The following is a 23363-nucleotide window of genomic DNA, read 5'->3' as shown; positions in this document are numbered from 1 at the left end:
AAGGGATTATTGTGCCACAGCCTCCCAAGTAGCTGAGATTACATGCATTCACCACCACCACTCCTGGCTAATTTTTGTGTTTTTAGTAGGGACAGGGTTTCACCATGTTGTCCAGGCTGGTCTCGAACTCCCGGCCTCAGGTGTTCCATCTGCCTCTGCCTCCCAAAGTGCTGGGATTACAGGTGAGAGTCACTGTGCCTGGCCCTTTTTATTTTGTTTTGAGGCAGGATCTTCTTCCTCTTTTGCCCAGGCTGCAGTGCAGTGGTGCAATTATGGCTCACTGCATCTTCTACCTCCTGGGCTCAAGTGATCCTCCTGCCTTAGACTCCCAAGTAGTTGTTACTACAGGTGCACACCACCACATCCAGCTAATTTTTTTTTTTTTTTTTTTTTTTTTGAGATAGAGTCTTGCTTTGTCGCCCAGGCTGGAGTGTAGTGGTACCATCTTGGCTCATTGCAACCTCTGCCTCACAGGTTCAAGTGATTTTATGCCTCAGCCTCCCAAGTGGCAGGGATTACAGGTACCCACTACCACACCTGGCTAATTTTTGGTATTTTTAGTAGACACAGGGTTTCACCATGTTGCCCAGGCTGGTCTTAAACTCTTGACCTCAGGTGATCCGCCCACCTCGGCCTCTCGAAGTGCTGGGATTACCAGCGTGAGCCACCACTCCCCAACCAGCTAATATTTTTATTTTTGGTAGTGAGGAAGTCTCACTATTTTGCCTAGGCTTCTCTGAAACTCCTGGGCTCAAGCAGTCCTCCCATCTTGGCCTCCCAAAGTGCTGGGATTACAGATGTGAGCCACCACACCTGGCCAGTGTCACTTTCAAATACTAATAACTTAAATTGTTAGCAGAAGGTTTCAGAGATTCTCTTTTCAAAGAAGTATTGCGCCAGGTGTTGTGGCTTATGCCTGTAAATATTGGGTTTGCTTAAAATGCAGTACACCTTTATATGTGAGTTTAGGGGGCCAAGCAGCTATGCCAGTTACTAAGTGGAATAAACAAAGTCCCTATCCTCTGGGAACTTCTTGTGATAATCTTAGGAGGAGGATAATATCTAGGAGCACCAGCGCATAGAACTGTGATGTTGGACATACCTCTATCTATATCCATGCCTATTTATTTATTGCAGGCTCTGGGCTGAACACTTCACATGCATTATGTCATTGAATGCCCCAACCACCCTCTCAGGTGGTTATTACTATTGTTATGGCTACATAAAAAAATGAAGAAACTGAGAACCAGTGTCATACAGCTGCTCAGTGAAGCAGCAGACCTCAGCTTTGGCTCTTAATTTCAGAACGCTTGAAGTGCCTTCATGTCCCTTAGGTGTGAGAGGGGTTACTTTTAGTTTTAGGAATAAGACAACTGAAGAAAGAAATGATGTTTATTTTCTGTGGATCAGATAAGCTGCATGGAAACCCAAGGGCTCAGCATTCACAGCTTTGACTACCTCTTTTTCTTTGCAAGAAGCTTGAATTTTGTCCTTTAGAAACCTTGGGGGATCAGCTGGGCACCGTGGCTTACGCCTGTAATCCCAGCACTTTGGGAGACTGAGGCGGGTGGATCACAAGGTCAGGAGTTTGAGACCAGCCTGGGCAAGGTGGTCCAACCCCGTCTCTACTGAAAATACAAAAAAATTGCCGGGCGCGGTGGCTCAAGCCTGTAATCCCAGCACTTTGGGAGGCCGAGGCGGGTGGATCACAAGGTCAAGAGATCGAGACCATCCTGGTCAACATGGTGAAACCCCGTCTCTACTAAAAATACAAAAAATTAGCTGGGCATAGTGGCGTGTGCCTGTAATCCTAGCTACTCAGGAGGCTGAGGCAGGAGAATTGCCTGAACCCAGGAGGCAGAGGTTGCGGTGAGCCGAGATCGTGCCATTGCACTCCAGCCTGGGTAACAAGAGCGAAACTCCGTCTCAAAAAAAAAAAAAAAAAATTAACCAGACCTGGTGGTGGGTGCCTGTAATCCCAGCAACTCAGGAGGCTGAGGCAGAGAATTGCTTGAATTCGGAAGGTAGAGTTTGCAGTGAGCTGAGATTGCGCCACTGCACTCCAGCCTGGGCAACAGAGCGAGACTCCATCTCAAAAACAAAACAAAACAAAACCTTGGAAGAAGCCAGGTATGGAGGCTGATGCCTGTAATATCAGTACAACACTTTGGGAGGCTGAGGCAGGAGGATCTGCTTGAGCCCAAGGAGTCAAGACCAGCCTGGACAACATAATAAGACCCCGTCTCTACAAAAAATAGAAATATAAGGCTGGGCGTGGTGGCTCATGCCTGTAACCTCAGCACTTTGGGAGGCCAAGGTGGGCGGATCACCTGAGGTCAGGAGTTGGAGATCAGCCTGGCTAACATGGTGAAATCCCATTTCTATTAAAAATATAAAAAATTAGTCAGGGGTGGGTGGGGTGACTCACACCTGTAATCTCAGCACTTTGGGAGGCCAAGGTGGGTGGATCACAAGGTCAAGAGTTCAAGACCAGCCTGACAAAGATCGTGAAACCCCATCTCTACTAAAAATACAAAAATTAGCCGGGTGCAGTGGCAGACGCTTGTAATCCCAGCTACTCAGGAGGCTGAGGGAAGAGAATTGCTTGAACCCAGGTGGCAGAGTTGCAGTGAGCCAAGATCAAGCCACTGCATTCCATCCTGGGCAACATAGTGAGACTCCATCTCAAAAAAAAAAAAAATTAGCCGGGAGTGGCAGCACGCACCTGTAATTCCAGCTACTCAGGAGGCTGAGGCAGGAGAATCCCTTGAACCTGGCAAATGAGCCTGCGGTAAATGAGCCAGGGCAGTCAAGGCTGCAGTGAGCCAAGATTTCCCCACTGCACTCCACTCTGGGTGACAGAGCAGAAAGACCCTGTCTTCAAAATATACCTTGGAGGACCCATGTTTATTTTCCCCATTTGTAATAGAATCTGTCTGTGGAGTTAGTGTTAATATCCAGATGCCTGCATTCATCCTCCATGATCCAAGAGGGTCACATTGCATTCCTGGTACTGCCTTCTTGGTACCTTTATCTCTGTGCTGACGTCTTCCTTGCAGAGCGCCAGTGGAACATGTGGATCCCAGGATTTGGCTCTGAAGAAATCCGACCCTACAAAAAAGCTTGCACCACGGAAGCTCACAAACAGGTGAGGAAATGATTCATTGAGCTACCTCTCAGAGCGAGTACACACAGCTACCTTCTAGGGAGTCTCACTTCCTGCACACAGCAAGCTTCACTCTCTGGATCAAGAGTCAGAGAGGGCAAGAGGCAGCAGCGATCGCCAGGAGATCAATAAGATACTGACTTGGTGCTGTGCTGTTCCCACATGCAGTCTGTTTTTTCTTTTAGCTCTGTGGAATATCACTTAAAGCTGTTAATTCTGGGTTCTTCTAATATGGATGGAGCTCACCCCACCATGCCTCCTTAATGAAATCTTCATTCTTGCTGATCACAACACCATATATGGCCCTATGAAAAGAGGGGAGGTTAAAGAAACCAGAAATGTGCTGTACTTGTGCTGAGAGGTAGTATCCAGGCTGCTGTGCTGGACATTCTGGCCTGTCTCCTGGTTTTTCTTTGTTTTGGTTCCCTCTGAACAAGGAACCTAGGAGTCAGTGTGAGAATACCACTTCTGTTGTGGACCAAGTCATCCCCATCTTCAGTCAGTCCAACAGTGTTGGCCTCCCTCTGACAAGACCGTTATCCTTTCTGTCTTAATTTAAGTGGCTACTCTGATTTGAAACATGAGCTTTTTCCAAGCTTGGCAGGCACAACTGGGTAGTCCTGGTTGAGTGCCCCTGCTTCGCCATAGCCTTGTATCTCTGGAGTAGGTGTTTGTAGAGCTCATAGAGCAAGCCCTACAAGGAAGACACCAGTTGCCTGAATGGAAGGATTGCACTGTTCAGAAGAGGATCCCTCTAAACAATGGACTGCCACTTTGGCTCTGCTCCCAAATTAACCATTTTTCAGTCCTATTTATTTAGTCAACAAATACTACAATATTGATAATTTGGTCAAAAAGAATGAGCAAAGCAAGTTATTAATTTGGCCCGTGGCTGGAAATAGTAAAATAATTCAGATCATGAAACCTGTGATTTTAGTGTTTCCATGATGGGTTGTGGTAGAAGTTGTTAGTCTTCAGTTTCCCTTCATTGCAGATCACAAGGTGTGAAATGTCAGTTCACTTTGAAATTGAGGCCCTTTCCTTATTGTGTCCATCACCAGAGAAAAGCCTGGTGTTGGGGGACCCCAGAAAACACATGCTTGGCCAGGCATGGTGGCTCATGCCTGTAATCCTAGTGCTTTGGGGAGGCTGAGGCAGGAGAATCACTTGAACTCAGGAGGCAGAGGTTGCAGTGAGCTGAGAATGCATGCCACTGCATTCCAGCCTGGACAACAGAATGAGATTCCATCTTAAAAAAAAAAAAAAGGAAAGAAAACACATGCTTTGTCAGCTTATTCTCTAAGTCCCCAAAACTCAAGAGCTGTCACTTTCTCCTGCTTTTAACTTTTTTGCCATCCTGCTAGCCTAGAGCAGTTTGGTGGATGAAATGGGTCCACTAGCCCATCTAAACATCTCTTGGGCTGTGCAGACTGCTCTCCAGTTAGAAGGAATCTACTGAGATGCCTTGCGACTGCAGGTCTCTGAGGGCTGCAGCCTACAGTGTAGACCATGAGGCCTGCTAGCCACACAAAATGTTCCCAGAAAGCTCCTGACTCCAGCTGCTGCTGTATAACTGCTTATTTCTCTCTCCTTGCAGAGAATGGCATTGATCCGGAAAACAACCAAGAAATAACACACAGAAAGGTCAGGGAATGGACAACAATGTATTTGGAGATACTTGAGCTGAGAACTCAGCCATCTCATCCATGGATTTTTTTTTTTTAATGCTTTACAGAGAAGCATATATTTTTTATTAACAGTGCAGCAATATCTATAATGACTGAGAGGATCTGCCAAAAGAATAAAGCCTCCTACCCCAACTTCTGGTCCCTTTTCCCTGCCATCTCAAAGAGGAGCAGTGTATCTTCCAGAGAAGATTTTATTTGTGTTTTATTATATGTGACTGAATATGGGACAAAGCATTATGGTCTTTTTGGGTAAGACAGTATTAGCAGGATTTGTAAAGGGTTTTGTTTCCTTCTCCTTTCCCCCTTTCCCTGTACTTTGTAATGTCAGTGTTTATATGAATATGACTTTCATTTGCTTTTCCAGAATAAAGAAGTTATTAATCAAAAGACAGGGTACATTTGAAATCCCAGAAGTAAGGACAAGCAAGCCTGGATTGTAGCTCTCTAGTCAGCAGGTGGCAGCACCATTATTCATTTCTGTGTTTCAGAAAAACTCGGGGATTTTCCATTATTTTACTCCAAGGGAGGCTATAACATCAGTAGAAGTTTGATCCCAGCTTCTCTGTCATAAGAATTGAATAGGGTGACCTTCTCTTATGGCCCTGAACTGAAGAGACATCCTTGTTTTGGCAGTGTTATGTGCCTAAAACCCCTTTTTGACCTTCTGTAACCCGGAGAAAACTGTGTTTATCTCTGGCCCTGAGAAAGGATGGGAGTAGGCCTGTCCTCGGAATAGTCCTGGCTGTGCAGGTTCCCATCTCCTTAGTTGCTGGTATCTTTGATCCTGGTGTTTTCACCATTGTACAGAGGAAACCAGGCCCCTTCTAGACCTCAGGGTCATGTCCTTCAGTGGCACCTAGCATTGTCCTGTCCTGGGCCCAGCATGGCCCTTGTGGATTGTGAGAGTTCCGTGGGCTCTAGGGAGCATGGCTGTCCTACCCAAGGGTCACTAGCACAGGCACAGGCACAGCCACCTTGATTTGCTTTGGTCCTCTGAGTCCTGAAGCTTGGCCCAGGATGGGACCCTGCTTTTCTTTTCTTTTTTTTTTTTTTTTTTTTTTTTTTTTGCCCACCTGCATCTGTCTTGATCGAGTTATAGGGACCCTGCTTTTCAAAACTGCCTCCCAGCCTGGGTTAGATCTCATGTCCCCCTCTTCACAGCCTCACAGATATACTGAGTGAGCACTTCAAAGACTGTGCTAATGTTACCGTTGTTCTTGGCTGAAGTTTCACTGCCCCAAGGAGGCAGCCAGCTTATTTCCCTGTGGTGTTACCCAGTGCTCAGCCACCAGGTCACTCTTGTGGCCAACCATCAGGATGAGGGTGTTGAAGGGTTTCACTTTCTCCAGAACCTCCTGATGCCAGTGGTGACACTCATAAAGGATGTTCTGTCAGTGACATCAAACAGCAAAGGGCCTCCAGCTGGGTTTCAGTAGGAGGAATAGGACACTGACCTTGGCAGCCAAGGAATCTAGAATTAGTTTTGAGATCTCCACTAAGAACAGAAGGGAAGAGGAATCGGGGAAGTTTAATGGAAAGAGCCGGGGTAGAATCAAAAGACCCCAGTTCTTGATTTGCCATGCAACAAGTAAGTGATGTCATCTATCTCAGTCTTGGCCTGTCTGCATATTGAGGGGCTTGTTTGGGCTTGTTCATTCATTCAGCAAGTATTTATAAGCCCCGCCTATGCTAAGCAAAGGAATACAATGATGAATAAAAACAGACCCAGGTGGCCAGGCGCAGTGGCTCAAGCCTGTAATCTCAGCACTTTGGGAGGCCGAGGCAGGTGGATTACTTGAAGTCAGGAGTTCCAGACCAGCCTGGCCAACATGGCAAAACCCTGTCTCTGCTAAACATACAAAAAATTAGCCGGGCAGCTGAGGTAGGATAATTGCTTGAACCTGGGAGGTGGAGGTTATAGTGAGCTGAGATTGCACTACTGCACTCCAACCTGGGTGACAGAGCCAGACTGAGTCTCAAAAAAAAAAAAAAAAAAAGACCCAGGGGACAATCCTGTTATGTTATTAGATAAATGTAATAACACATTTATCTAATAAATGTGTTCACAGGGCTGGGGAGGGGTATGGTCAGCACAGGGACAAGGACTTCAAAGGAGAGGTTCACAGGGCTGGGGAGGGTATGGTCAGCTAGGGAGAAATTTTGTTTGAGCTGAGATGTGAGGGATCCAGGTGAAGGGGATGGGGATCTCTTTCAAGGAGAGAAATTTGCCTGGTGTACAATCCTTGAGTTAGTGGATTGAGGTAAGCTGGGCCAGGCCATGCAGTACATTGCAGATCCCAGCAAAGAGTGGCCTGTCAAAAAAGTAACAGGAGCTACTGAAGGATTTCAAGCAAAAGCGTAGTGTGTGCAAAGGCCCAGAGGTCTAATGAAGAGTGTGCCAGTGAGACTAAAGCATAAGATGCAAAATTAGGGGAGAGTGGCTAGAGCTGAGTGAGAAATGAGCATGGAGTGTGGACAGCTCTCAGGCTTAGTGGTATGCACCTCATCTGGGCTTCTTTTGTTGTTGTTGTTGTTATTGTTGTTGTTTTGAGACAGTTTCCTTCTTGTTGCCCATACTGGAATGCAATGGTGTGATCTCAGCTCCCTGCAACCTCTGCCTCCCAGGTTCAAGCGATTCTCCTGCCACAGCCTCCCAAGTAGCTGGGATTACAGGTATGTGCCACCACGCCCAGCTAATTTTGTATTTTTAGTAGAGACAGGGTTTCTCCATGTTGGTCAGGCTGCTCTCGAACTCCTGATCTCAGGTGATCCGGCTGCCTTGGCCTCCCAAAGTGCTGAGATTACAGGCATGAGCCACTGTGCCTGGCCTGTTGTTGTTTTTTGAGACAGAGTCTCACTCTCTTGTCAGGCTGTAGTGCAGTGGCACAATCTTAGCTCACTGCAGCCTCCGCCTCCTGAGTTCAAGCAATTCCCCTGCCTCAACCTCCCGAGTAGCTGGGACTACAGGCGCACACTACCATGCCCTGCTCGTTTTTTTGTATTTTAGTAGAGACGGGGTTTCACCATGTTGGCTAGGCTGATCTCAATCTTCTGACCTTGTGATCTACCCACCTTGGCCTCCCAAAGTGCTGGAATTAGAGACATGAACCACCATGCCCAGCCCCCCCTTTTTTTTTTAAACAAAAGTCTTGGCCAGGCCCGGTGGCTCACACCTGTAATCCCAGCATTTTGGGATGCTGAAGCGGTTGGATCACCTTTCCTCTTTCTCTCTCAAAGGGTTTGGAGATTTGTGTTGAGCACCTTACAGCCTCCTCTCAACAAGCTTATCTCCCAACTGATCGTCAATTTAGACCCGGGCTCCTGAACAGGGAAACCAGAAACCATAGACCAGATCCGGCACAGTGGCTCACACCTGTATCCCAGTACTTTGGGAGGCCAAGGCAGGAGGATTGCTTGAGCCCGGGAGTTTGAGACTGGTTTGAACAATATAGCAAGACCTTGCCTCTATGAAAAAAGAAAGAAAGAAACCATCTTCCCTGCCTATGGACTCCACACTCAGATCTGTAAATTCCTGGAAAGAGCCCAGGCCACCGTGGCCTCCATTCTGTTGCTGTTGCTATTCCTACCCCTCAACTTATCAGCTGTGAGACTTTAGGCAAGCCGCTTAACCTCTCTGGGCCTGTCTCTCCATGGGTAAAAAGGAATGACTGCCTAGCTTACACAGTTATTGTGAAGGTTGAATTAATATATATCAATCCCCTAGTGTGTTAGGGGCTCTTCACTTGGCTCCTCCTCCTCCTTCAGGTCTCAGCTCAAGGCCATCTCCTCAGAGACGCCCTCCCTGACCACCTGCTCTAAAGGACCCCACATCACTCCCAGTTCCCTCTCCCTGATCTGTGGTCTTCAACAGCACTTACTGCAACTGGAAATCATTCAGTTCATTTATTTACTTTTTTTTTTCCTCTCTCTTCCACTAGAATGTCAGACCCAGGAGGGGTTTTCTGTCATGTTCACTGCTGTATCCCCAGAGATTAGAACAAAGTAGATGCTTGCTTAAGAAAATTTATGAAGCAGCTGGCACAGTGGCTCACGCCTGTAATCCCAGCATTTTGGGAGGCCAAGGCAGGCAGATCACTTGAGGTCAGGAGTTCCAGACCAGCCTGGTCAACATGGTGAAATCCCATCTCTATTAAAAATACAAAAATTAGCCAGGTGTGGTGGCATGCGCCTGTAGTCCCAGCTACTTGGGAGACTGAGGCAGGAGAATTGCTTGAACCCGATAGGCAGAGGTTGCGGTGAGCCAAGATCGCACCACTGCACTCCAGCCTAAGCAACAGAGCGAGACTCTGTCTCAAAAAAAAATTGATTAAGGAGACCAGGTGCCGTGGCTCACACCTGTAATCCCGGCACTTTGGGACGCTGAGGCAGGAGAATTGCTTGAGGCCAGGAGTTTGAGACCAGCCTTGGCAATATAAAGAGACCCTGTCTGTACAAATAATTTAAAAAGTTGGCCGGATGCATTGGCTTATGCCTGTAATCCCAGCACTTTAGGAGGCCGAGATCGGCGGATCACAAGGTCAGGAGATTGAGACCATCTTGGCCAACATGGTGAAACCTGCCTCTACTAAAATACAAAAAATTAGCTGGGTGTGGTGGCACATGCCTGTAATCCCAGCTACTCAGGAGGCTGAAGCAGGAGAATTGCTTGTACCCAGGAGGTGGAGTTTGCAGTGAGCCGAGATCGCGCCATTGCACTCCAGCCTGGCGACAGAGCAAGAAGACTCTGTCTCAAATAAATAAATAATAATTTAAAAGTTAGCTTGGCATGGTGAAGCACATCTGTAGTCTCAGCTACTTGGGAAGCTGAGGTGAGAGGATCGCTTGAGCCCAGGAGGTCAACATTGTAGTGAGCTGTGATTGTACCACTGCACTCGAGCCTGGGCAGCAGTGAGACCCTGTCTCTAAAAAAAAAAAAAAAAAAATTGATGAAGGAAGGAAAAGACACCCTACAGAAGTAATAACTCATAGAGATGATAGAGTAGAATGATGGTGACCAGAGGCTGGGAAGGGTAGTGGGTATGGTTAATTGGTACAAAAATATAGCTTTTATTTATTTTATTTTTTTTTGAGACGGAGTCTCACTCTATTGCCCAGGCTGGAGTGCAGTGGTGCGGTTTCAGCTCACTGTAGCCTCCGCCTCCCGGGTTCCAGCGATTCTCCTGCCTCAGCCTCCAGGGTAGCTGGGATTACAGGCACCTGCCACCACATCTGGCTAATTTTTGTATTTTTAGTAGATACAAGGTTTCACCATGTTGGCCAGGCTGGTCTCAAACTCCTGACCTCAGGTGATTCACCCTCCTCGGCCTCCCGAAGTGCTGGATTACAGTTGTGAACCACTGCGTTCAGCCAAAAATATAGTTACATAGAATGAATAAGATCTAGCATTTGATAGCACAACAGGGTTACTACAGTCAATGATAATTTATTGTACATTTAGAAATAAAAGAGTATAAACTGGATTGTTTGTGATGCAAAGAAAATATAAACCTTTGAGGCAATGGATACTCCCCACCCCCCCGACAAAATAGAACAGGTGCATTTTTATGGGTTTAAAAAAAAAAAAGAGGCAGGACCAAGTGCACAGAAAGACCTCCTCAGCCCCGTCTCCATGGGGAGGATGCTAAGAAACTCACACTAATTGAAAACCTTCTAAGAACCCTAGGAAGGAGGGATTATCAGTCTCGTGTTACTGACTGAGGAGGAAACTGAGGCTCAAGGAGACCGAGTAGCCCAAGGTCACAAAGTGAGTTAAGTGACTATGCTTTTATTTATTTATTTTTGAGACGTGGTATTGCTCTGTTGTCCGTGTTGGAGGTTTGGAATGCATGGCTCGCTGCAACCTCTGCCTTCTGGGTTCAAGCAATTCTTATACCTCAGCCTCCTTAGTAGCTGGGATTACAGGTGTGAGCCACCATGCCTGGCTTATTTTTGTATTTTTAGTATAGACAGGGTTTAGTCATGTTGGCCATACCATGACTAGGTCTCGAACTCCTGACCTCAAGTGAACTGCCCGACTGGGCTTCCCAAAGTGCTAGTATTACAGGCGTGAGCCACTGCACCTGACCAAGTGGCTGTGCTTTCTGCTACAGCACAATGATACCCACTAAGCCTTGCACCTGCTGAGATTCTGCCTAACATAAACAGCGTGTCTTCCACAAAGCCCACCCTAATTGCGCCCAGGACATTCCCTGCCTAGCAGTCCCCCATTGTAGGCTAGGTCGCCAGGAGGCAGATTTCGAGATGGAGACAAGTGTGCAGATGTTTATTAGGGGATATTCTTGAGAATACCTGTTTTGGGGAAGGAAGAAAAGGAAGCAGGATTGGGCAGCAGGATAACTTGGCTGTGATGTTGTCACAACAGTGTCCTCAGTGAAGCCCACAGAGACTGATAAAGTTGTGTTTGACTTTCAGAGTTGTCCACAGCTAGGGCAAGAGGGCAAGGCCTTTAAGGCCCCCCAGTGTAGATGGGTGTTGGATATGGGCTGCCCTGAGGGGTTGGCCTTTCCCAGAAAGTGCTGCAAGCTGAAGTCATCATTCAGTGGTACTCCAGCAGCTGGGGAGAGGGTTGATGGGTTCCCCAGCCAGGAAAGGGGATCTTGGTGGCTCATGATAGTGGCCACTCTGTGCCCAACATAATTGCTGCACATTCATGTTCATCCCAGCCTCCAACGTCCATTTTCATTCAGCCCCTGGGCCTGGGGTGGGGGCATTGGCCAGCAACCCTGGTTTTGACATCACATATTAATCCCATGCCCAGAATCATTTTAGCCTGAGAACCTAAGGAGGCTCCAAGCCAAGCTCCCCTTGGAATTTCCCGCACCTGCCTTTGCCCATGCAGCAGCTTCCTGACGCTGGCTTCTCTGTCTAAGCCCAGGAATGCTGCCAGAGTAGCCACATTGCAGCCAAGAAAGAGAGTGGGAATGAGAGCTTTTGTCATGCAATTCATAGCGTGGTAGGCTCTGGATGAGCACACCCTGGCCACTATCTCATTTATGGCCACCACCTCCCTGCAAGGCGAGATCTTTTACAAGGCCCATTGACAGATAAGGACATTGAGGCTCAAGGACTTGCACATCTGGTCTCTCAGACCTTTTTTTCTTCTTTTTTTTTCTTTGAGACAGAGTCTCACTGTCATCCAGGCTGGAGTGCAGTGATGCAATCTCAGCTCGCTGCAATCTCTGCCTTCTGGGTTCAAGCGATTCTCTGCTGCAGACCCCAAGAATGTGGGGCGTGACCAACTCAATATACCTCTGGAGGCTATAGGAGTAAACAGCAAACTCCTCATGAAAGCAGGATGTCAAACTGACAAACTGCGTGTGGCTAGAAGGAATGTTGAGGGCAGTCACGTGCCCGGTCCCGTGCTCCTTGAGGCTATCTACCTGAACATCTGGAACCTGCTGAACCTATGATAAATCAAGTAGCTGACCACGAAGGGCTGTAAAAGCTCAGGGCCTTTGTTCACTAGAAGCAGTGACCCCTTCTTTCAAACAGAACCTTTTTTCTTTGTCTTAGTCCTCCTTGGTTCATGAGATAACTAAGGCAATTCTGCCTCAGCCTCCTGAGTAGTTGTGATTACTGGCATGCACCACCACGCCTGGCTAATTTTTGTATTTTTAGGAGAGACGGGGTTTCACCATGTTGGCTAGGCTGGTCTCAAACTCCTGACCTCAGGTGATCCACCCGACAAGCGTGACCCACCCCACCCAGCCATCAGACCTTTCTTTTCTGTAGAAAGCTTTGACTCCAAAATCCAGGAAGCATGACTGTGTCAAGAGACTGTTTATATGAGCCCTTCTGTCATTTGTCCTCCAGAGAGATACTAACATTCCCATCCCACCATGTGGGCTGAGGCTGGGACTGCTTTAACCCTTTCTCTCCTAGAGTCAACACTGGCATGGGCCTGGGTGCTGCTTCCTGCTGGGGGACCTGGGGATTTGGGTCTTGTGGATGAGCCGGACACCCCCCCAGCCTTCTTCTAGCTTGATGTCCCCCTGCTGCAGGGCCTGCTGGATAGCATCAGCGAGGGTGTCAAAGGCCAGGTCCACGTTGCAGTTGTTTTTAGCTGAGGTCTCCACGAAGGCCATGCCCAGCGAGGCAGCCAGCTCCTTGGCCTCCTGGGCTGAGACACAACGGGTGCTCTGCAGGTCACTCTTGTGGCCAACCAGCAGGAAGATCACCTTGTCCGGGCCCTGAGTGGCCATGACTTCCTCGTGCCAGTCTTGGATATGTTCAAAGGACTTCCTGTTCGTCACATCAAAGACCAGCAGGACACCCACCACGTTCCGGTAAAAGGACCTGGTGAGGCACCTGGGGAGGCAGGGAGGCAGGAGGTAAGCTGGGAGAGGCTGGCGCCTTCAAGATACCCCTAGAGGCAGGACCTCCTCCCCCTGGGAAACGCAGAATGCCTCACACCCCATCAGGGCCCACTTCACCCGGCCCTGTGCTTCTCTGCCTCGGTGTCTGTGTCTCTCCTAAAAGTCTGGGTGCTCCCCAGTTACAGGGGAAGCATGACCCGAGTCCCTCATGCCTGGTGGAGGCCTGGTGCTGCCCTGGCCTAGGTCTTCATTTCTCTTCCTGGCAAACTCCTGCTGATCCTTCAGGGTCAACGCAAACCTCTCTCCCTTCAACATCCTCCGTGCACTTCCCGCCCTGTGCCCTTGAGCTCTCAGCACCTGGGGCCAGTATCACTCAGCATCTCTCCAGAGTCCAGAGCTCAACGCCGGATGTTCCAGGGCTCTGGGCCTCGGCCAACCCTGCAGTGCTCGTGGGAAGAATGACTCCGAGCAGGGGAGGGTCTGGCATCAGCGGACCAGACTGGACCCAGGGCAGGGACCCCGCCCTCCGCTTGACCGCTGAGTTGGCCTCTCCTGGGGGTGCCGCGGCCCAGCGCACCGGCACCGAGTCCCCGACCAGGAGTCCCTCCCGTGCCCCTGCCGCCCGCACCTGAAGCGCTCCTGGCCCGCGGTGTCCCAGAGCTGCAGCTTGACCCGCGGCCCGGCTCGCAGCTGCAGCTCGCGGCGGTAGCACTCGGCGCCCACCGTGGGCTCGGGCTCGGGCTCGGGCTCGGGCTCGGGCTCCCGGGCGCCAGGCGCGCCCGCCACGTAGCTCCGCAGCAGCGACGTCTTGCCCACGGCCGCGTCCCCCAGCAGCGCGACCCGAAACTGGTAGCGGCAGCCCTCGGCCTCCATGGCCGCGTCCCCCGCCCCGCCGCCCCACGGCCTTTTTGTCTGCGCCCTGCCCCGCCCCTGCCCGGGGCCCCGCCGGCGCCGCCCCCGTCTCCCCGCGCCCTGCCACCGTCCCTGGCGGGGCACCTGGGAACCCGGGACGTCTTCAGCACAAGTGGAGAAATGCCATTTCCACTCGATCCGAGGGCGTCGGACCGAGTGGAAACACTTGGCCAAGTTTCTCTCTCAGCCTCAATTGTCTCCTCCGTAAAAGGAGGCTAATGATGACCCCCTACACTTCACTGAGCCATACTAGATGAAGGTGCGGGGGGCAGAGGGAGGAGGCCAACAGCGCTAAAGCACCCACCTCACTCATTCCTTCACTCTCCAGCCCCACCCCGTTACCCGCTCCACCCCGCCCGCTGTGGATTCCCTAGTTGGCCCCCACCCCTCTGCTGGACCCAGGAAGTCCACTCTGGAAGTGGGTGGTTTGTAGGTGCTCCCTCTCCACCCAGAAGCCCTTTCCTGGAGCCCTCATTGGCTCTGGCCTGGGGCCTCTAGTTCCAAGTGCAGGTTCAATGTTCAACAGCCCCCGCGGCTTCCTCCGTGGCTGAGTTGGACACCAGGGCCCCAGAAGGAACTTGGGCAGAGTCTGGTTGAAGAGGCAGGACAGACACACACAACTGCAATTCTAAAAGGAGTGAAGTTGGCCAGTGCATTTGACAACTAACATATATAAGGCCAAAGGTCAGTTCATGTTTTGTGGGCAGCAACCCTGTGATAGGGCCATGGAGTGCCCCTTTTAGAGCTGAGAAGACAGGTTCAGAGGCATGGCTTGTCGCAGGTCACACAGCAGAGCTGGGGCTCACATTCAGGTTTGTCTCATCCTTCATCACACCCTTGATGCCACAAAAGGGGACGAGGCAGGTCCCATGAGAACTAAGACACTGGTTGAATCTTGCTTGGGTGAGGGGCTGGGGTAAGGCAGCACATGAGCCACCAAGGTTTACTCCACCCTTTCCAGGCTGGCCCTCTGGAAACCCAGGGCAATGAGGCTGGAGTTCCAGGCAGCCCCAGACAGCTCTAGTCTCTCTCGTCTTTTTTTGTTTGTTCGTTCGTTTGAGATGGAGTCTCACTCTGTTGTCAGGCTAGAGTGCAGTGGCACAATCTCGGCTCACCGCAACCTCCACCTCTTGGGTCCAAGCCATCCGCCTACCTCAGCCTCCCAAGCAGCTGGGATTACAGGCCCCCACCACCACACCTAGCTAATTTTTGTATTTTTAGTAGAGACCGGGTTTCACCATGTTGCCAGGCCGGTCTCAAACTCCTGACCTCAAGTAATCTGCCTGCCTCAGCCTCTCAAAGTGCATTGATTACAGGTGTGAGCCACTACGCCTGGCCCACATGCACTTCTGACCACCTGTGGTGTCAGTCTCTTTCCTACCCTTCAGGCTTCTTGAGGGCAGGGACTGTGATTGTATCCTCAGGGCCTAACTCAGTGCTTGGCATAAAGTAGAAACTCAAGCTGGCGCATGGCTCACACCTGTAATCCCAGCACTTTTGGAGGCTAAGGTGAGCAGATCACTTGAGGTCAGGAGTTTGAGACCAGCCTGGCCAACATGGTGAATGAAACCCTGTATCTACTAAAAATACATTAGTCAGGCATGGTGGTGGCTGCCTGTAATCCCAGCTACTTGGGAGGCTGAGGTAGGAGAATCGCTTGAACCTGGGAGGTGGAATTGTAGTGAGCCGAGATCGCACCACTGCACTACAGCCTGGGTGACAAAGCAGGACTCCATCTCAAAACTAACTAAATAAATAAAGTAACTCGATAAAAATTTATAGCTAGATGAATTAAAGAAAGTGGATAAGTGCTGTTCATCCATCCATCCATTCATTCAAACACCATAATAGAGCTGGAATTAGGAAGCCAAAGGGTCAGAGAAGCCCATCCAAGCTGATGTTGAAGCTGGGTCTCCGAGGATACGTGGGATCTGGGAAGGTCAAGCAGAAAGGAGACTCCAGAGAGGCATGAAGCAGCCGGAAATGCAGTCTGACCCCAGGCCTCCCTGAGGCCTTTCCAGTCAGCCCACGTGGGCAGTGCACTGTCAGCATCTGGCTTCTTGAACTTCCTCCCTCTTCCAGATGCTCCTACTGTGGGCTGGGATCATGTGTCTGCCTCTGACTGCAGTTAAATCCAGATGTCAGCTGACCTCTGCCACAGATTCACTGTGTAACCTGGGGTAAGTTATTTCCCTTCCCTGATCCCTGCTTCCTCTTCATTTAAGTGAGGCAAATCACGGTACCCACCACACAGGGTAAGTTCTGGAGGAGCCTCCAGACACAGCAGTTAAGTTTATCTGCATTTGCATTAGAACAGATCTGAGTTGGGCCCAGGTTGGTGACTCAAACCTGTAATTCCAGCACTTTGGGAGACTGAGGCGGGTGGATCACAAGGTCAAGAGATCGAGACCATCCTGGCCAACATGATGAAACCCCATCTTTATTAAAAATAACAAAAATTATCTGGGCTTGGTGGCGCAAGCCTGTAATCCCAGCTACTTGGGAGGCTGAGGCAGGAGAATTGCTTGAACCTGGGAGGCAGAGGTTGCTGTGGGCCGAGATCGTGCCACTGCACTCCAGTCTGGCATTCCATCTCAAAAAAAGAAAAAAAGAAAAAGAAGAGAACAGATTTGGATTGTAGTTCCAATGACCACTTGCTGGTTATGTGAACCTGGGCCAAGTTTTATTCATTCATTCATTCACTTGGTGATTATTTCAAGAATGCTGGCCATCTTTTATGTACCAGGCATTTATACAGCAGTAGAGGGGAAAAAAGACAAAATTCCAGCTCTCTTGGGATGCTGACATTCTAATAGAGAAAACAAAATACAAAATACCATGTCAGGAAGCACTAAGTGCTATAAATAACAATCAAGCAGGCAGTGACTTGAAGGTTGGAGGATGGCGGGGTACTGTATCAAAATAGGATGGCCTGAGGAGGTGGCATGTGGACAGAAACCCAGGGGAAGTGAGGCAGTAAGAAGTGTGGTTGTCTGTGATGATATTCAGGTGGGGCGAGTTCCAGGCAAGAGGAGCAAGAGCAAAGGCTCTGGGGTGCTCCGAGAAGAGCAAAGAGTCCAGGGAGATGGAGCCGACTGACTGAGGGAGCAAGTGGTGGGTGATGAGGGCAGTGAGGAGGAGGAGCCTGATTATATGTGGCCTTGGAGACTATTATGGGGATTTCCGTTTTTATTCTAAGTGTGTTGGGAAGTCATGGGAGATTTCTGAGCAGGCAAATAACATGATATAAGTATTTTTTAGGCTGGGCATGGTGGCTCAGGCCTGTAAGCCCAGCACTTTGGGAGGCCAAGGCAGGAGAATCACCTGAGGTTGGGAGTTCAAGATCAGCCTGACCAACATGGAGAAACCCCATCTCTACTAAAAATACAAAAAATTAGCTGATCTCAGCTCTCGGTAACCTCTGCCTCCCAGCTTCAAGCGATTCTTGTGCTTCAGCCTCCCAAGTAGCTGGGACTATAGATGTGTGCCACAATGCCCAGCTAATTTTTTTAAAAATTATTTTATTATTATTATTATTATTATTTTAATAATAGAGACAGGGTTTCACCATGTTGGTCAGGCTGGTTTCGAACTCCTGACCTCAGGTGATCCACCCTCCTCGGGCTCCCAAAGTGCTGGGATTACTGTAGGCGTGAGCCACCGCGCCCGGTTTTTTTTTTTTTTTTTTTTTTAAAGACGGGGTTTCACCATGTTGGTCAGGCCGGTCATGAACTCCCAACCTTAGGTGATCCACCCGCCTTGGCCTCCAAAGGGTTTGGATTACAGGCGTGAGCCACCACGCCCGGCCTTTTTTTTTTTTGTATTTTTAGTAGATATGGGATTTCGCCATGTTGGCCAGGCTGGTCTCTAGTTACTGACGTCAGGTGATCCACCAGCTTTGACCTCCGAAATTGGTGGGATTACAGGCCTGAGCCACTGTGCCCTTCAGCGGATATAATTTTTTTCTTATGGGTTTTTGTTTTTCGTTTTGTTGTTGTTGTTTAACGATGGGGTTTCTCCATGATAGCCAGGCTGGTCTTGAACTCCTGACCTCAGGTGATCCACCCACCTCGGCCTCCCAAAGTGCTAGGATTACAGGCGTGAGCCTCCGCGCCCGGCTGTTTTTTGTTTTTTATGAGACCGAGTTTCACTCTTGTTGCCCAGGCTAGAGTGCAATGGTGCAATCTCGGCTCACTGCAACCGCCGCCTACTGGGTTCAAGAGATTCTCCTGCCTCAGCATCCCGAGTAGCTGGGATTACAGGCGTGCGCCACCACGCCTGCTAATTTTGTATTTTTAGTAGAGACGGGGTTTCTCCACGTTGGTGAGGCTGGTCTCGCACTCCCGATCTCAGGTGATCCGCCTGCCTCGGCCTCCCGAAGCCACGACGGGTCGGCTTCCTGCGTGGGCCCGGCGCCTAGTACGGAAAGGTGAAAGCGCTTCTTCCCGCCTGGAGGAAAGCCTCTGACGGTTCGCGCTTCGCGGGCTCGGGCCGGACACGCGCGCGTAAGGCTGGGGCGGTGACGCGCGGACAACGCCAGGGCGAGCGAACTACGACTCCCAGCCAGCTGTGCGCCACGCGCGCGCTCGACCGTCAGGCGGGGCACGAGGGGCGGCCTATATAAACCCTTGCCCGCGGAAGCACCACCCTTTCTCCCAGCCGCAGTTCTTGTGTGGTGGTTCGTCAGCCTGTAGTCCCTGTCTGCTACCCTGCGCGCCCTTCCCCGCTTAGTCATCGCCGCTACCGGCCCGCACTCGCCGGGGCTTTCTCTCAAGGCCGCGGGATGGTGGTGAACGTGGCACGGAGGAGCCGGGCCTTCCTACCCTGTGGGCTTGAGCTCCAGAAGGCTCCCTCGGCCGTGAGAGGGGCCTGGGGCCGCTCCCTTCTCTCGCCTCTGCCTCCGCAACGCTGCGCTCTGGGCTGACAGGTGAGTGTTGCGGGCAGGCGGTCGGGTGCACGGAAGGGGTGGGGGTTTGGGAACCGGGCTCCTGGGGGCTGCAGGGACGAAGCCCTGGGCCTTAATTTGGGGGAGGCCGCATGCTCGTGTCAGGATGGTCTCTAATGGAATCTGTGACAGTTACCAGCTAGGTGACTTTGGGGCTGGTGACTACGCGCGAGGCCTCTGGAGGTCACCCTGGTGGACACGGTTTTCAGGGACGGGTTTTAGGCATTCAGACCCTTGTTTGCATCCCAGCTTCTTGCTTTCAGCCTTGCTAAGTGACTAAGCGACTTCCAGCAAGTAAGTTAATCGGTCTAAACCTCTTATCTGTAATAGAGGGATAAAACGGTCCCATTAAGATGAAATGAGAAAAAGCGCACCAAAGATTGGCACAGCGTGGTCGGTGGGGCCTGCAGGATGACTGTTGACTTTTTTGGTCTACAGAGTTCCCGGTGTACTTAAGGTAGTAATAATGGACAGGTGAGGCCTTAGGTGGCTGCCCTGGGACCTGAATTGCCCCTTGGCCCTTATCGAAGCTGCAGCTGCTTCCGCATAGCTGCTGTGGTCAAAAAGGAGCCCAGAGTGACAGTTTTCCTTGACGGTCGCCGTTCTGTTTGTTGTAACTGATCTGCAACATTTTGGGAAAAGACAGTTCCATTGTATCTGCCATCTTTCAGCTGTAGCCAGAGAGACCTTTATCAAAATGGGCATGTTTCCACAGACCAGCAGAAAGGTTGGGGGGTTGCATGTACAGTTAACCAGCATAACACACATTGGGAAAGTCCAGTTGGGATGTGACACAGCTTAACTGATAGCTTAAGGCATCAGTAATAGGGACCAAAGGCTGGTCAGACTTTTATGATTCTGAGGACCAAATGGTGGGAACAGTAAGACTGATCATGACAATTGTTATCATTTTGCTGTTCCAGATGAAGACTCTAAGATGACAGAAGTTGATTTTTCTGGTGATCAAGGGCTCCCAGGGCCATGAGAGTGATGAAATGCAACCATTAAAGGACCTGGTAGGTTTCTTTTGGAGACTTACTTTGGGGGCTGCCTGGTGGGACAGAACAGCATGTTTCCAAGGGCTGTGGCTGGTTGTAGCCATGGGATCTCCAACTGCATGCAAGAGCAACCTGGAAAGACTTTGACAGCACAGGTCAGTAAATACCTGCAGCTGCCACTCGGCTTTCCTATAATGTTTCAGGACCAGGGCTGGAAGTCTTCCACTTGTCAACTTCATGTAGATGGGTGTGTTGAATCAACTTCTTGGTTTGGAGTGGTTTTTTTTTTTTTTCTTCGACCCAGAATACTGGGGGTTGGAGGATAGTTTTCTATAGATATGGCATCCTTTCTCCAACCCTGGATGGAGTGGTTTTTTTTGTGTTGGTGTTTTTGAGTCTCACCCAGGCTAGGGTGCAGTGGCGATCACTGTAACCTCCGCCTCCTGGGTTCAAGTGATTCTCCTGCCTCAACCTCCCTAATAGCTGGGATTACAGGCACCGCCATCATGCCGGGCTGGTTTAGAGTTTTCACACTAAGCTTTTTGTTCTGCAGGTTGCCCCTAGTTTCCTGGCAGTGTGATACTGAGGAGATCAGCTTGTTTCTTGAGTTGTGCTTTAAGGTAAAGTTGATGTGGAACAACACAGCTTAGTCCTCCTATACCCTTTCCCATCAGATCTGAACGTTGGTCTTGGTGGTCGTAAGAGGAGGAAAACTAATACTGAAGCTGGCCTCAATGTTGCAATCTGGTATATAGCACGTGGGCTAGTTTCAGACAGGTTCATAGATGGTTGGGTCTCTGAAATTGTAAAATGAAGTATAATCTTTGGCTAAGGGAAGGATGCGTGTGAAGCTCTACAAGTTGGTGTAGTAATTGCTGACCTATTACTGCATTTGGGAGGGATCTGTCATAGCTTTCTTGCCTCTTAAGGGTGTCCTTTTTTTCTTGTAGATTGATGTTACACATAAAGCGGTCCTCATTTGTGACTATGGACCCTATGGAGTTGGGTAAGTTAGTGACAACCTGAAGCTTTCTCACAACTTTGCTTGTAGCTTCAGGTAGTACTCAACTATCAGGGATCCTGTCCTAAGTACTCAAACAAAGAGAACCATAAGCTTACTCAGGTCTGTCAGTGTTAAGGCCTTTTATTTTTTGAGACAAGATCTTCCTGTTTCTCAGGCTTGAGTGCAGTGGTGTGATCTTGGCTCACTGCAACCTTTGCCTCCCAGGTTCAAGTGTTTCTCCTGCCTCAGCCTGCCAAGTAGCTGGAACCATTAAGTATGCACCTGTCTGGCTAATTTTGTATTTTTAGTAGAGTTTTGTCATGTTGGTCAGGCTGTTCTTGAACTCCTGACCCCAAGTGATCTTCCCGCCTTGACCTCCTAAAGTGCTGGGATTACAGGTGTGAGCCACTGTGCCAGGCCAGAAAGTCTTAGCATTTTAGTAACATATACATCTGGCCTTCTTTGTGTACCCTGTTTGTTAGCTGTTCGTTACCAGAGGGGCAAAGAAATGCTTACATTATGATTTGCCCACCCTAAAATGCATGACCATATGCTCAAAGTTGAAGGCAGCAGAGGGAACGGCTCTGCACTGCAGGCCACAGGGCCTGGTCGGCAAATGTGTTGTGGTGGCTGGAGCTCACGATGCATTGTTTGGTAGGACTTCAACTTCTCTCAGCCTCAGGGAGAGTTGGGAAATGGACTGCGGGGTAGAAACAAGGGGTTCCATCTAGCACATGCTGTATTTATTTAGAATGACTGGTCCAGGATGAAACCTAATCTGAGTGGACGTCCATGGATGAGAAATGCGGATATGGGACTGAGACCAGCTCCTAGGAAAATGTCTGGGTGGGGGAAATCTGGGAATTACTAACACAATGGCTTACACTTCCTTTTCAGGAGAATATGGGAAGCAGAAGGCAAGACCCCAGTCATTTTAGGTGGGAACAGCAGCATGTTCTAGGTGGAGACTTTTGTTTTTTTGCATTACAAAAAATTATGCAGTGTGCTACTGAACTTAAGAGGTGATCAATAAAAGACTCTAGAAGTATGTTTGTCTTTGTATATTTTGTAGCTACCAAGTCTGTCTCTCCCAAGCTCAAGCAATCCACCGCCCAAATAATTGCTGGGGTGATAGGCATAAGCCAGTATGCCAGCCCTTAAGATCTTTGGAGGTTTTTTATGATCTAGGATCAATGCTTTGCCTCAAGCAGGGGCCAGCAAGTGCCTTGTGTACTGCACATGGAAAGTGCAGTTTTCCCATTTACTTGGGAAACACAAGGGACGGGTATAAGGTTCACATGAAGGTCTTTGGCTTTAAGCTATCTTGGTCAACTTAATCCTTTCTGAGCTGCCTTCTCCTGTATCAAACTATTGATCCCTAAGGTGATCCAGGCCTTGTAGGTGGAGATGCTACAACTCATGAAAATAGGCTAGACCCATTCTTGGAGCAAGTACCAATTTTTTTTTGAGACAGTCTTCATTCTGTCACCAGGTTGGAGTGCAGTTCTCACCTCCCAGCTTCAAGCCACCACGCCCAACCCAGCTAACCTCTGTATTTTTTTTTTTTTTTTTTTTTTTGAGACGGAGTTTCGCTCTTGTTACCCAGGCTGGAGTGCAATGGCGCGATCTCGGCTCACCGCAACCTCCGCCTCCTGGGTTCAGGCAATTCTCCTGCCTCAGCCTCCTGAGTAGCTGCAATTACAGGCACGCGCCACCATGCCCAGCTAATTTTTTGTATTAGTAGAGACGGGGTTTCACCATGTTTACCAGGATGGCCTCGATCTCTTGACCTCGTGATCCACCCGCCTTGGCCTCCCAAAGTGCTGGGATTACAGGCTTGAGCCACCGCGCCCGGCCTAACCTTTGTATTTTTAGTACAGATGGGGTTCACCATGTTGGCCAGGATGATCTCGATCTCTTGACCTGCCCGCCTCAGTCTCCCAATGTGCTGGGATTACAAGGGTGAGCCAACCACGCCTGAGCTAGTACCAATTCTTAAACCAACTGGCCTGCTCCATCACACCCACCACATTATCTGTCTGTCTCCTAGGGGCATGCTCCCACCCCTGCTAGAGTGCCCTTTCTACCTAGCTGCCAGACCTGTGACAAGTTTGTTAGGACTCTAAAATGCGGCAGGTACTACAGATGCTCCGGAGAACCTTGATTTACATACCTGTCAACTGAGAGAAGCCTCTAACCCAGGCTTTAGTGTTTGAATCATCCCAAACTGCTCATCCCAGTTTTGGGTAATCCCAAACTGTCCTATGTCCAGAAGTGTGGATAACTGCCTGGACAAAGATTTCTTGTGAAGGAAA

The 23363-nt window shown here is 49.6% G+C and overlaps 2 protein-coding genes, 1 long non-coding RNA gene and 4 other non-coding genes across 15 annotated transcripts in view; 6 read left to right on the top strand and 1 right to left on the bottom strand.

The window, feature by feature from the left end:
• Positions 1 to 5241, top strand: part of TAF12 (TATA-box binding protein associated factor 12) — a 45010-nt gene extending 39769 nt beyond the window's left edge. For all 6 annotated transcript variants that reach the window (XM_012439851.2, XM_064363570.1, XM_012439850.2 and 3 more), the window contains 2 exons: positions 3060 to 3148; positions 4764 to 5241. In XM_012439851.2, coding sequence (XP_012295274.1) covers positions 3060 to 3148; positions 4764 to 4799 — 125 coding nt within the window. In that variant the 3' untranslated portion in view covers positions 4800 to 5241. The remainder of the gene's footprint in view (positions 1 to 3059; positions 3149 to 4763) is intronic.
• A 4878-nt stretch (positions 5242 to 10119) lies between these two features.
• RAB42 (RAB42, member RAS oncogene family) lies at positions 10120 to 14063 on the bottom strand. 2 transcript variants are annotated; one of them, XM_064363749.1, is made up of 3 exons: positions 13819 to 14063; positions 10872 to 10881; positions 10120 to 10179 (listed from the first exon to the last, which is right to left on the bottom strand). In XM_064363749.1, the coding sequence occupies exons 1-3, from the start codon at positions 14061 to 14063 to the stop codon at positions 10120 to 10122; spliced, it is 315 nt and encodes a 104-aa protein (XP_064219819.1). The 2 variants fall into 2 exon arrangements, with proteins under 2 accessions (XP_064219819.1, XP_012295111.3); XM_012439688.3 differs by lacking the exon at positions 10120 to 10179 and having other exon boundaries at positions 10282 to 13182.
• Positions 14064 to 19082: 5019 nt separating this feature from the next.
• On the top strand, positions 19083 to 22096 carry LOC105708457 (uncharacterized). Of its 3 annotated transcripts, none has more exons than XR_001105312.3 (5): positions 19083 to 19504; positions 19971 to 20063; positions 20599 to 20665; positions 20996 to 21051; positions 21946 to 22096. It is a non-coding gene; the product is annotated as an uncharacterized LOC105708457 (long non-coding RNA). The 3 variants fall into 3 exon arrangements; XR_010337760.1 differs by having other exon boundaries at positions 19083 to 19748; XR_001105311.3 differs by having other exon boundaries at positions 19083 to 20063.
• LOC135269555 (small nucleolar RNA SNORA16B/SNORA16A family) lies at positions 19561 to 19695 on the top strand. Its single transcript, XR_010337812.1, has one exon. It is a non-coding gene; the product is annotated as a small nucleolar RNA SNORA16B/SNORA16A family (small nucleolar RNA).
• On the top strand, positions 20113 to 20242 carry LOC135269557 (small nucleolar RNA SNORA44). The gene has a single exon (XR_010337814.1). It is a non-coding gene; the product is annotated as a small nucleolar RNA SNORA44 (small nucleolar RNA).
• LOC135269558 (small nucleolar RNA SNORA61) lies at positions 20695 to 20824 on the top strand. Its single transcript, XR_010337815.1, has one exon. It is a non-coding gene; the product is annotated as a small nucleolar RNA SNORA61 (small nucleolar RNA).
• On the top strand, positions 21804 to 21877 carry LOC135269568 (small nucleolar RNA SNORD99). The gene has a single exon (XR_010337825.1). It is a non-coding gene; the product is annotated as a small nucleolar RNA SNORD99 (small nucleolar RNA).
• Positions 22097 to 23363: the final 1267 nt, after the last annotated feature.

The sequence above is a fragment of the Aotus nancymaae genome, unplaced genomic scaffold (genome assembly GCF_030222135.1).
Source record: "Aotus nancymaae isolate 86718 unplaced genomic scaffold, 86718_ANA_hifiasm-v0.15.2.pri h1tg000053l, whole genome shotgun sequence".
NCBI lineage: Eukaryota > Metazoa > Chordata > Mammalia > Primates > Aotidae > Aotus > Aotus nancymaae.
Note: the sequence above shows the minus strand (reverse complement) of the source record. Positions and strands in the feature narration are given on the sequence as shown.